The sequence below is a fragment of the Canis lupus genome, chromosome 19 (assembly GCF_048164855.1).
Source record: "Canis lupus baileyi chromosome 19, mCanLup2.hap1, whole genome shotgun sequence".
In the NCBI taxonomy this organism is placed as follows: Eukaryota; Metazoa; Chordata; class Mammalia; order Carnivora; family Canidae; genus Canis; species Canis lupus.
This window is the reverse complement of record NC_132856.1, coordinates 46,140,150-46,153,452: the sequence shown is the minus strand read 5'-3', so window position 1 is coordinate 46,153,452 and position 13,303 is coordinate 46,140,150. Positions and strand designations below refer to the sequence as shown.

The following is a 13,303-nucleotide window of genomic DNA, read 5'->3' as shown; positions in this document are numbered from 1 at the left end:
TGTCAGGGAAGAAGCAAGATCTAACACTATATGAGGACACCTCTGTGACGATGAGGTATCCGGACACAAGACAGAGGAAGGTGCAAAGGTGTCAACAACAGACATGGCCTGGGCCCATGGGAACAAGAAGTTGCTCCTTTCAGGTATTTTGCAAGTTTTCTACACTATACTATAGGCTATACTCCTATACTATAGGCTATACTCCTTTTAAACTTCTCAACACGTGTTACTATTAAATGGGAGTTCGGTAACCCCATGAAGTTCACAAACAATCAAGGCCCACTGCCCTCCAGAAGGGCTGCAGGGAGTCACCAACGTGCCCTGCTGACCTGGTGACTCAGCCAAGAGCCGCGTCACAACGTGGTCAGGGAGGGACGGAGCCGAGAGAATATAATTAGCATCAGACTACAGTGCAGCCACTTGGTGTGGGCACAGGAGGTCTCTCTCTGGATGGTTAATTTGGATACCAGCTTTTTTATTAAAGAGTAAAGTGACAAAACAACTACACATTGTAGTTGTCTATCACTCCTAGCACCTATAGGTCAGAGATCATTTGGGGGAACTGTTCTCAAAAGAGTCCCTTTGGGCACTTGATGACTGTGGAGTAGCCACGTATCACTGGAGGTAAGATCTCAGACAACTCCAGGCTGTGCTCATTACAGACCAAAGAGAAAATCAAAGTCAGAGAGCAGGGAAGCAAGACCCTAAAAATGATGGACCCAGAGGAGGCCAAAGCCCAAAGGCACAACATCGATGGCCAGCCTGGGCTGCTGCCACAGAAGTAGATTTCCCGAAACCAGTGTCTGCTCCAGGACAGAGTTACTTGGAACAGGAGAAGCAGTGTTATTTTCAAAGACTCCCCAGAGATGTCACAATCCGGGTATGATGTCAAAACTACTTCAAGGGTGATGAACTCTGGCCTTGCCGATGAGTCAACAGAGGGTGGGTTTCCGCCAAGCTGCCTGCTGTTTACACACAATCACCACAGTCACCGTGGTGCAGGAACAGCATACAAGCTGGAAACCTAGTCAAGGGTCACAGTGGCTGAGGCAGGGTTTGGCCCCTCACACAGCCTCACTGGCTGCCTGCAGAAGCCTCCATCACTTACCCCAACTCCGGCTGGTTCACACATCCTCCCACAGCACCTTTGAGACACGCACCTACTAGGAAGGACTCACCTCACTCAGAATTATCAAGAGCCCACACTGAAATACGCAAGTAGGGACGCCTGGTTGGCTCAGTGGTTGAGCATCTGCCTTCAGGTCAGGGTATGATCCCAGGGTCTGGGATCAAGTCCTGCATCAGGCTCCCCATGAGGAGCCTGCTTCTCCCTCTGCCTGTGTCTCTGCCTCTCTCTCTGTCTCTCATGAATAAATAAATAAATAAATAAATAAATAAATAAATAAATAAATAGAAAAGAAAAGAAAAGAAAAGAAAAGAAAAGAAAAGAAAAGAAAAGAAAATAAAAGAAAATAAAAGAAAATAAAAGAAAAGAAGAAAAGAAAAGACACAAGTAAACCAAACCGCTACAGCCCCAGAGGGCAGGAGACAGGAAGCCATGCTCCTGACATCAATGGACCTGGCTACTCCATCTGGCCCAGCCAGCCAGATCACCCTTCAGAGGGGGCAGAGCTTGGAGCCACACACTGGCATGCAAGTCTGAAGCCTGGTTCTCAGTCCCATCCCAGCTGGGAATTTCCTTCCAGTGACTTGGCCTCCCAGAGTTTCTTCCCGTTTCCTCACCGGAGAGGTGGGAGCCATTCCCCACCATAGGGCTGAAGGACAGATGTGAGATAAATTAACGTGTATAGCTCAGGCCAGTGCTGGCATGAGGGTGTGATCCACAGGTGTTGGTTATCGCCATTTTAGGCTTTCTCTGGGGTAGGGGGCATAGGACAGTCACTTCGGCAACCTCAGGAATATATACAGCCACTCATGTCACCACTGCTTGCAGGAGTCCAGAATGCTGGAGTTTAACTAGAACTCAAGACCATCGAGGGACCCCCTTTCATAGCTGTGTCACAGTGGCTCAAGCTCCCTCCCAACTCAAGAGGCAACCTGGGCCGAGTGATCTTGGACAGGTAGACAAGGACTCTCTGAGCCCCCTCACTGCCCCCAAGGCATAGGGGAAACAACAAGCTAGCCTCTGGCCAAGGTTACCAGAAGATGACACGAGCCTGGACAAAAGGCCTAGTGGGGCCCGGCCCACAGCCAAGAAGGGCAGCCCCAGCTATTCCTGAAGACAGCAGGGCTGGCAAAAAGCTGCCCTGCTTAGGGCCCAGGGGGCACCTCCCAGAAAGGGGAGACAAGCCTACCTCCTGGGGCCTTGCTGTGGTTGGAGAACAGAGGCTAAATTAAGGCTCCTCCTGCCATCAGTGCCCGAGCTGACATCCACACAGCCGCCCCCTTAGCAGCAAACAGCCCCCATCACAGCTCTACAAGAGTCATGGACTATTTGCTGCAGGCCCCTTCCACCTCCTCTCCCCACACACCCTTCCTAGGACAGAGCCCCAGTACCTCCGTGTCCCAACACTCTCCCCAGCCTCTTGTGTCTCAACGCTCGAAGGCAGAGTGCCTGGAACCCCCAACCCTCCCTGCACAGGACCCTTCACCAGGGAGGCCTCAGCTCTGGCATCTCCTAGAAGCACCTTCTCAATCAGTATCCTTTCACGCAGCCCCACCCTACCATCACATCACACCATTTTATTTCCTTCCTGATGCTGATTGCTGACAAGCTCTTTGTACCGATATGTCTCCTGCTTCCAGAATGTCAGCTCATGACACTTGGGACTCATCTTGGTCACTTCTGAATGTCCAGCATCTGAGCAGTAGCCCTACACAAGCCAGGTGGTCAATCAGATTTAGGCAGATGCAGCCCAGGCTCCCTGTCTCCCATAGTCTCTATTCAAACCTCCAGGTGGGAACCAGCTCTGGGTTCCATACCCTCTGGGTATGGACACCAAGTGCTGAAAACACAGCAGGAGAGGGGAAGTGTCAGGGCTGCACTGATAGCCACACATGTGTCAAAAGAATCCCCACATCCCTGAGAGAAGGAGCCAGACTTTAGACACAGCAGGGCACTGGGACCCTCAACAGTCCTGAGAAGGATCCAGAGCTCAAGGCAGGTAGGGCAACCTGCCTTTGCAACCCTGAAAGAAGCACTCAGGGCTGGGAGGGCTCAGATACTGGGATCTACACAATCCTAAGGATCAGAAGGATCTAGAGCTGGGAGAAGGTCAGGCACAGGGATCCTCATAGCTCCAAAGAGGAGGATCTGGACTGGGAGGGGGTCAGGCACTGACTGGGTCAAGGCCTCAAGCAGGTAGAACCAAGATTTAAACCTAGATAGGCTATAATCTTCAGGCTTCTTGAGTCCCTCTCTGGGCTCTCAATTTTTACTGAACAATAATATGCTCCTCACCACCAAGCAGCTTATAAACCAGGAGAGAAGGTCACTTAGCAACAAAGCCCACTAAATCCAACAATGCAATAGCTGGGTGGTTGAGGCAGGTGCCCCAAGGACAGATACTTCCTCAGAGTGGCTAGGGAACACTTCTCTGAGCAAGCACATGACGCTATCTTAGAAGGATGGGTCCACGCTTCCGCTCTCTTCTCTCCCAAAAGTAGCCAAACACAGTGAAAAAGGAGATCTATGGGAGTAGCTGCACTGATAGCCACACATGTGTCAAAAGAATCCCCACATCACTTGGTTTTTTATATTCAAGGAGAAATTGCACGAACCCCAAGTCTAGACGGTGGCAGCTGCGTATATTACCTTCTGCCACATTCCAAGCTGGCCATCAGGTCTGCACAAAGGCAGCTCAGACTCCACACCGCTCTGAAGAGAGAAACCACAGGGGACTTTTACTCAGGCTACTCCAAGAGTTAGGATTACAGGCTCTCTTGGGCCACAGAGAAAAGTTTCACATGAACTTCCTCTCCAGTCCCCTGCCACATCTGAATCTGTAAATGCCTCTTGCAATTAAAAGTAAAAATAAAAACCCTCTCCACAAGTTGCCATTGGCAAGCCATATAACCACAGTGCTATAGAATAGAAAACTCCAGACACTACTGACAATCGTACATAAGAGATTTTGTTAATAACCCATACAGTTCTCTGGTCACAAGCTTCTGAGAAAAATGCAAATTTGGGTCACCCTCAAAAGTTTCGCCCAGCTGGCTTGGAAAAGTTCTTCAAGGGAGCCCCTCCTGGCTGATCAACACTGACATACACAGCTGGGCTCCAAGTGGGATGAGCTAGAGTCTGCAGTTACCTTCGCCCTCACATGAGGAAGATCCAGCTTAGTTAGGGGATGTAACCAACACCCTAAATTAAAAATAGCTGTGTGACAGCATGAGGTGGACACACAGGCAGGCCTTGGGGACGACTAGATCAAGCGAGGGCAGCATGGCAGGGAAGGCGGGGCTCCTAAGTGACCAGGTACCAAGTTCACCTTATTTACATGACTCATGAGCTATCCCTCAGCTGTTTCTAGGAAAGCCCGCCTTCCTGCAGAACAAGTCAGAATTGCCTAGGGAAAAGACTCCAGACTGGAATTCCACAAAGGAGACTTAAGCTGGACACAGTGATCTCCCCACCCCTCACCCTTGCCCGACTCCTCACCTGCTAGGGTGCTTTAGCCTCATCCTGAGGAATCCTTTTGACAAGGGAAGACCTCGGTCTTCTTAAAAAAAAAAAAAAAAAAAGACTCCTTCTATGAATGGGAAATTGGGACACCGGGATGGGAAGGAAACTGCCCCAAAAAGTGGGAAGCAGCACGGGAAGGGTGGGCACCAGGAAAGTGGTGGGAACGTAACACAGGAAGAAATTCCCGGCTTAGCTAATGGTGCTGAACAAGTCTGGGGCAGGAAGAAAGCCACATTCCTTCCTAGTTAGTCTCTCTCCTCACCCGCCCTCAGCCCCCCCATTCCCAGTATACACAAACACACACACACACACACAGGGAGCAGGGCCTCCCTGAGCCTGACATTAGACCCCTCCTCAACTACTTCACGACTATAAAGCCCCCACTTTCCAGGCAACAAGGAAAGGGGCTCCCAAACCACTTCCCCTCAGGTCCTGGCCACTCTGGGCACCTGAAACTTCTGTCCTGACACAAACAGAAATGGGAAGAAGCAGGTTTCTGACCAGGGCTCCAGATGTGCCCCCAAATCAAGCCTAAAAGAAGGTGCACAGCAGCCTCCCCCCAACCCACGCACCCTGAGCCAGGTGGCAGAAGTGAAACACCTCTAACTTCCCCAGATGGGCCCAAATCGGCCCCTGAGAAGTCTGAGAGTCAGTAGCCAGGTGCGGTGGCCAGAGCTCCCTCCCAGCTGCCCACTAAGAGCGCCCATCCTGGGAAAGGCACCATGCCAGCGACCCCCACACACACACGCACAGCTTCCCCCCTACCCAAAACACTCCCACTCTCCAAAAATGTCCAGTGAGACAGGGTCACCTGAGAGGGGTAGGGGAGTTGGAAACAAGCTGTCAGTTTCTGCCCAAACTCCCCTTCCCAAGAACCAAGAGTGAGCCCAATTCCAAGGGCTACATTGGTGTTAAAGCCTGCCCTCAAGCACAGACTCAGCCTCCCCACACGGATGGAACAGGTTCTCCACAGGTGCCCAACCGCGGTGCCCCACTGACCCACCCTACCTGGGACCCAGACGGAGAAGCCTCAAGCCTCCCCAACCCCCTCTCCCGTCCCCCAGCTAGGTGAACAGTTCAGTTCCTGCTCAGTGGCTGGGTGAGCCGAGAAAGGCTCCGGACGCCTCCAGGTGCCGACTCAGTCGCCTCCCCTCCTCCTCCCCGCCGCGGACCAGAAGAGCGAGCTCGGGGCCCCTCGGCCGCCCCGGGCCGCCCGCCAGTGTCACCTCCCAGCGCCGTGAAGGAACGCGGTTCTCCGCGCTCCAAGCTGGACAGGTGCCCACCCCGCGACCCGTCGGTCCAGGGGCCCGCGAGCAGCACCCCGGACGCCAGACCCCGCGCCCCCAAGACAGGACGCCTCCGCGAGGGGCGCATGAGGCCGGCCTGCGCCTCGACGTCCCCGACGATCGCGCCGGGCCCCACGCCGCTCACCTGGCTGGCGCGGTAGCTCTCGAAAGCCCTCAGGGCGCTGTCGGTGAGCTTCACGTGGAATACGGACACCTTGCTGCCGTCGCTCACCCGCCCGCAAGACAGCCCGTAGCTCCGAGCCTCCTTCAGCGCCGCCATCTTGCGACCATCGCTCCCCCGCCCCCCCTTCCCGGTTCCAGCGCCGGCGCGCCCGCCCCGCCCCGCCCCGCCCCGCCCCACCGCCCGCTGACGCGCTGCATTATTCATGAGACGCGGCTGGCCACGCCCCCTCTGGATCTAATGAAGCCTGCAGTCACCTCTGCACGGCCCGCCGACTGTTGCATTATTCATGAATGCCGCAGATCGCGCCCCCTATGGGCCTGGAGAAGCACACAGTCACCGCCCCGATGTGCTGCATATTCATGAAGCGTGGATGGCCCCACCTCTCAAGGCACCAGAGGGGGCCACTTCCGTGCCGGGACTCCGCCCCGACACGCGCACACCTTCAGGCCCCGCCTCTATATGCATAATTCATGACCCTGGCTCAGCCAGGCGAGGGTCGAAGCCACATCCCACTGGCCGCTGACGTGATGCATTATTTATGAGGTCGCTCCAAGCCTTCCGTCCCTGGTTTCTGTCGAGAGCCGTAGCCAGTGCGTGAAGGGGGCGGGGCTGGTGCAAAACACGTGGGGGGCGGGGCCGCTAATAGCCGGTGAGTGGGCGTGGCTATGCAAACCGAGCGCGCGTTGGACGCTGGATTGGACTAGTGGAGCTTCCCGTAAGGTAAGTAGATGGGATTTCCTGCCGGGGTTGTTAGGGTGTTAGGGGTGTTGGGGAGGCGGTGAAGTTTGCTCATGATAAGAGTATAGTTTTAATAGAATAAAATTCTGTATCCTCAAGGTTCCTGAGACGTAGCGGTTGTGCACCTTTCCCATTTTAAGAAAACATTTTATGTATCATGACTTCAATGCATTTAAAGTGTCCGATTCAGTGGCATTTAGTACATCCACAATGCTGTGCAGCCGCTACAACTATCTTATTTGGAGAAATTTTCATCACCCCTAAAGAAAACAGCTACCCACCAAAGTCACTCCCCAAACCCACTTCCTAGCCCCTGCAACCACTAACCTACTTACTGTGTTTATGATTTTACTTATTCTGGACATTTCGTATCAATGAAATCATATCATTGACATGCTGTGACTCGCACTCCGTGAAAGACTCAGCATGATGTTTTTGTGAACTTGAATGAAGGCAACCTCATTTAAAACAGAGTTGGGGGCACCTGGATGGCTCAGTCTGTTAAGTGTCAGATTTTTTATCTCGGCTCAGGTCATGATCTCGGTTGTGAGATCAAACCCCGTGCAGGGCTCTTAGTTGGACCTGGATCCTGCTTAAGATTTTCTCCCTCACTCTCTGCCCCTTCTCTCTCTCTCTCTCAATAAATAAAGTCAGGAGTTCAGAAGAGAGAGCTCTGTGCCCTCCTGACTCATTGTCAAATGCAAACCCCAACAGGAAGAAGTCTATTTTGCTACCCCAGCAGGATGAAGGATGATTTTCTCCTGGCCGAGCGGATGATAACCTGCCACCACTCAGCCAATGAGAAACTGTCACTACCTTGAACTCTTGCTTTCCTCCAAATGAGACCCTCCCAAATTCCTCCTTTTCTGTAAGGTAATGTTTCATATCCTTTGTTCCTTTTCTACCAATAGTTTTATAGTTTTTCATGTCCAGAGTTACAATTCCTCTACTATTCCTGAATAAAACCCATTTTGCTGGTAAAATAACTGGCTGTTTTATTTTCAAGGTTGATGTTTCCAAGGCGGGTCCTATTGTGGCATGTATCAACGTTTCATTCCTTTTTATGACTGGGTAATATTCCATCGTGTGGATGGACCACATTTTGTTTAATCATTCATCCACTGATGGACATTTGGGATATTTCCACCATTTCACTCTTATGAATAATGCTGCCGTGAATTCATGTACAAGTTTTTGTATGGTTGAATATTTTCCCTTCTCCTGGGTCTATACCTAGGAGGTATTATTAGGTCCTATGGTAATTCTGTGTTTAATTGTTTTTCACAGGAGCTGAGAGATTTTATCAATCTCTGATCCTATCAGTGGGGGAACTGAGGCTGGAAACAGCACTGACTTGCCCAGGCAAGCTTCTCTTGGACTCCTGGGTCTCCTAATCTACAGGAAGTTCATGACTTTTCTCTTTCCCTTCAATCTAATTACAAACAGTAACCATAGGATGAAGATTTTGAGCTAAGAGAGGAAAGTGAAGTTCAAAGACCTTGTTATATCTCTACCAAAGTGACCTCCTTAGTTCTGCTCACCACTGCCAAGTTGGCACTATTATCCATTGATCCTCTAACCATAAACTGCTGAGCCCGAGGCAATGCTAGATTTCTTGAAACACTCTCCCATACCTGCCGTTAATATCTCCATTTACAAAAGGTGAAACTAAGAGATGTGAGGCAGCACTCAAGGGCAGTGGCACCGCCGGCGAGCAGGCTGGCTGGAACTTGAATTTAATATCTTTCTGACCCAGAACCCTCCTGATTAGGCACCTGGGTCCCTTTCCCTATATTTCCTCATTGAACACCCTCAGCACAGGACCTAGCATGGAGTAGGTGCTCAGGAAATGTGTTGAATGAATAAATGACATTTAATTCTCACAACACAGCTATCAGCCCATTTTGTAGATGAGGAGAATGAGACTTAGAAAGGTTTCACATCCAGCCTGCCTAAGCCTAGGGTCAAGGCTCTGGAATCCTCTATCCTTCACCTGGGATCAGTCCTTCCTACCTGGAAGATGCTAGCACTTGCTCAGACACACTGAGCCCTCTGCCCACTGTCTGGGCCCAGCGGTTTACCCAGGAGCTAGGCCAGGTAAATATTGGAGCAAGAAGGACTGCACTGCCCAGAGGGATCACAGAAGGGCAGGATTAGGTGAGGCATGGGCAGTCTGGAGTGAATGATGGGGAGGATAGAGACAGCTGGACTGCTGAATGGAGAACATGGGAGGAGCCAGCTTTGAAGGCTGACCAGCTCACTGTATGACTTTGGGAAAGGCATGACCCCTTTCTGAGCCTCTGTGGATTTAGCTCACAGACAACAGTAGTAACACTGAGTGCTTAAAATGCCCCCAGCTCTGGGTTCAGTGCTTGGCATCCAGGATTACCTTCTGGAAACTGAGGCTTGAAGAGAAGATAATTAAGAACAGGGGCACCTGGCTGGCTCAGTAGGGGGAACATGAAATTCTTGATCTCAGGGTTGTGAGTTCAAGCCCCACGTTAGGTGTAGGAATACTTAAATGTTGTTTTAAAAAGAGAGGGCAGGGGCAGCCTCGGTGGCTCAGTGGTTTAGCGCTGCCTTCAGCCCAGGGCGTGATCCTGGAGACCCAGGATCGAGTCCCACATCTGGCTCCCTGTATGGAGCCTGCTTCTCCCTCTGCCTCTCTCTCTCATTCTCTGTGTGTGAGTGTGTGTCTCTCATGAATAAATAGTGGTTGAGCATCTGCCTTTGGCTCAGGTCATGATCCCCGGATCCTGGGATTGAGTCTCGCATCAGGCTCCCTGCAGAGAGGCTGCTTCTCCCTCTGCCTATGTCTCTGCCTCTCTCTGTGTCTCTCATGAATAAATAAATAAAATCTTTAAAATAAATAAATAAAATAAAAAGAGAGGAGGGAGCACCTGGGTGGCTCAGTTCTTCAAGCATCTGACTTGATTTCAGCTCAGGTCATGATTTCAGGGTTGTGAGATCAAATCCCACATCAGGTTCCATACTGGGTGGAATCTGCTGAAGATTCTCTCTCCCTCTCCCTTTGCCCCTCCCCATCCCTCTCTCTCCCTTCCCTGACCTCCCCCCCACCCCCGCAAAAAAGAGAGAATTAAGAACACTGCAACCATGGGCCGTGCTGCTTAGTAATGAGCATCTCTCCGCTGTATGTTTAATGTCCCAGTGGCTCCCAGTGGGACCCCAGGAAGCTGGTTGATCACTAACGGATGGCCCGTGAACACATACTCCACCTGGCAAGCTTATTGCAAAAGCTCTATCTCTACAATGGGAATAGTGATCCTGGTCTGCTGCTCATTCCCTATATCTGGACATGTCTTGTCCTCCTCGGTGTGCTCATATCGTAAAATATGTATAATCACAGCATTTACACAAGAGCCTGGTCCTGGACCATTGGCAAATGGCATCATCATGGAAATCATTATTATTAATGGGTTTACAATAGCTTATCTACGTAATCCCTTTCTGTTATCTATCTATGTTGTCTGCAGCTTATGTGCTTTTAAACCACACTGGGATGAACACCTGCCATTCATTAGTCAGCAATTGCTACCGAACAGCTATTGCTAAGATCTGTATTTGTTAGCTACTGCTGCATAACAAAGTACCTCAAACTTAGTGGCTTAAAACAACAAACATTTATTATCCCACAGTTTCTGTCAGAAGTCTGGTATGTTTTAATTGATTCTCTGCTCAAGGTCCCATGAAGCTGGCAAGCAAGGTGTTGGCTGGGATGCATCCTCAGATCCAGAGGCTCAACAGGAGGATCCATGTCCAAGCTTCTTCAGGTTGTTGGTGGAACTCATTTCCTGGTGGTTGTAGGACTATGGTCCCTGTTTCCTGGCTGTCAGCTGGGGGCCACTCATAGGTGCTAGCCACATGCCCCCCCTCCACCTCAGTAAGACAGCCTCCCTCTATTGAGAGGGATAATTTTGAATGTTGAATCCCTCTCATATTTCAAGTCTCTCTACCTTCCTCATTTGTAACCAGCGAGGTCAGGCCCACCCAGATTATCTCCATATCTCAGTCAACTGTGCCCAATAACAACATAATCACAGGAGTGAGATCTGTCCTACTTCTTGTCCTGTGATGATGCAGAATGAGAAATCTCAGGAACACCTTAAAATTTCTGCAGCCTGCAGCCCTTGGAGCCACACCTCTGCACACCTGCCCCACAGCTTTCTACCAGCTCTGTTGCTCCTTCAGCAAATGAGCCTTAAGGACTTTGAAATATACTATTTTGTAGCAGAGGGAATGCAAGGACCCATGAGAACACTCACTTTGAAACACCCCCTCTGCTTGATGGGGCAGCCAACATGCAGCCCCAGGGTCCTGTGCCTGCTCCACTGCTTCCTCAGCTGGGCATCTCAGATCCAGCAAGTCTAGCTGTTAGATCCATGACTACGGTTAATCACAGTGAAAGGAGAAGAGTGCCTAAGGCAGAGACCAGGAGAAACCAGGCAAGCATCCAGGTGTGGACCACTTAATTCTCCTAGCAACCTCTGCAACAACACTCACAGACTACTGCCAACCAGGGAAGCTCACCCGAGCCTGGTTGTCCAGGGTTTTTATTGGGGAGGAGGGCTGACCACCCATGTGCTTGACCTCAAGTCAAGGTGAAATTATGGGACCAAGAGCCCCACCCTAAATTATATTGTTAGCACAGATGATCAGTCAGGACATCCCAAGAAGGTTGACCTGACCTACCAGGTACAGATCAAGGGCCAGTCCTTTCTTGGGAATGTGCAGCGTTTGGACAACCTAGGCCTGCTTAGTTATTTCTTTGCTGATCTACATCAGGTAAGGCCTTCTGGTGCCCCCCAAACTGCCATTTTGCTTCATGAATCAGCTGCATCATCCTCACCAGGAGCCATGAAGAAGGTAAGGCCTAGCATTACCTGGGAACAGTTTGTAGTGATGGCCATCTGAACTGTTCCTCAAAGGTAGCCTGTGTGCTTGCTAGACTCCTAGACAATTCTCAATGTCAGTTCAAACACCTCCATGCCCAGGTGACTGCGGATTCCGTGCTAATTTTCTTCCACCCACCCATCTGTTCACAAGCATTTATGATCACTCCTTTCTGTCCTCTGCCCAGTGAGGGAGGCTCCCCGAGGAGGACACAGCAGGCCACAGAACAAAACTGATATAACCCGGCAGATCCCCCTCCTCTAAACACCCACATGCAACAGAAAATCTAGACTGACTCAGGCAAAAACAATTATTGGCTCAAAAGACTAAAGAAATGACAGACTCCAGGTCCAGCTAGCTCCAGGAGCTGAATGGGGTCACTAGGACGTGTCCACGTCTCTCTCAGCTCTGCTCTCTGGGTAGACTTCACTCTTAGGTCCCTTTGTAGGAACAAAGATAATCACAGCACTACCAGGCCATCATCCACCAGCTCAGCAGCCCTTAGAAGAAGAGTACCTACTGCCCTCTGGCTCCAGAAGTATCAGAGCAGGCTTTGATTGGCTTGTTGTGGGCCACATGACCATCTTGGTGCCAGTACTGTGGCCAGAAGGCTACCATGTTCTGATTGGTCAAGCCTGGGTTGCAGACCTACCCCTGAACCTGGATGGAAAAGCATGAAGGCGAGTTCCACCATGAGAAATAGAGGACACAGGCAGTCAGGGACCTAATGGTCCCACACTGGGTGACCCAGGAGGCTATCCTTTAACAATGACATGACATAGAGGCATGCAAAGGATGCCCCACTGAAGTGCTCAGATGTGAAGGCTTGCTCTCTTCCCCTCCCACTCACTCACTCACTCACTCAAACACACACACACACACACACACACACACACACACCTCATTCTATCATGCTCACTTCAAATTCACAGCCCACTGTGAGCTGCAGCCCTCAAGGGCAGGGCCATGCTGAGTCACAGCCTAAGTCCAAGTATACGAGAGGCACTGGTATGTGTTTTCATATTTAAGAAAAATCCATCCTAGCTGTCTTCTGAATGTATCACATACTGCCTCGCCAACACAATTTTGCCCATGCCATGCCAGTCCTAGGAGCACTCTTCACGCCTGCCAAAGGACTCCTGGGTCTTCAAAGAAACTTCCATGCCCCTCATCCTGGACACCCTGCCCCCCGCCCCGTTCAGACCATTGAGGATGGAATGACCAAGGGAATAAATACACTAAAGTTCACACTCCTGACCATGGCATTCAAAGCCTCTCTGCCTGTTTCCCAGCTAGAAGTTGTAAGGAGGTGCAGAACTGGCTGGTGGTCAGAGCATGGGCTCTGAAGGCAGGCTGACCTGGGCCTAATCTTGCCTTTTGTTTCCAGATGATGGGACCCTCCTTTCTGGGCCTTGGTCTGCTCAGCTAATAATGGGCACAACCAAAAGAACTTTGGAGCAAAGCCTGACTCCAGTGTTACTAAAAAGCTACAGCCTTCAGGAGAGCATGCAACCCAATAAGGGACCCACAAAAAGG

At 50.9% G+C, this 13,303-nt stretch overlaps 1 protein-coding gene and 1 long non-coding RNA gene across 3 annotated transcripts in view; one reads left to right on the top strand and one right to left on the bottom strand.

The window, feature by feature from the left end:
* Positions 1–6,594, bottom strand: part of ELL (elongation factor for RNA polymerase II) — a 79,281-nt gene extending 72,687 nt beyond the window's left edge. Inside the window, exon 1 of one of the 2 annotated variants that reach the window (XM_072786698.1) lies at positions 6,373–6,594. In XM_072786698.1, the coding sequence (XP_072642799.1) occupies positions 6,373–6,399 (27 nt within the window). In that variant the 5' untranslated portion in view covers positions 6,400–6,594. Of the gene's footprint in view, positions 1–6,079; positions 6,249–6,372 lie in introns of those variants that run through there. The other variant, XM_072786697.1, reaches the window with a different exon arrangement.
* Positions 6,355–9,913, top strand: LOC140610530 (uncharacterized). Its single transcript, XR_012012147.1, has 3 exons — positions 6,355–6,838; positions 7,571–7,729; positions 8,144–9,913. It is a non-coding gene; the product is annotated as an uncharacterized lncRNA (long non-coding RNA).
* Positions 9,914–13,303: the final 3,390 nt, after the last annotated feature.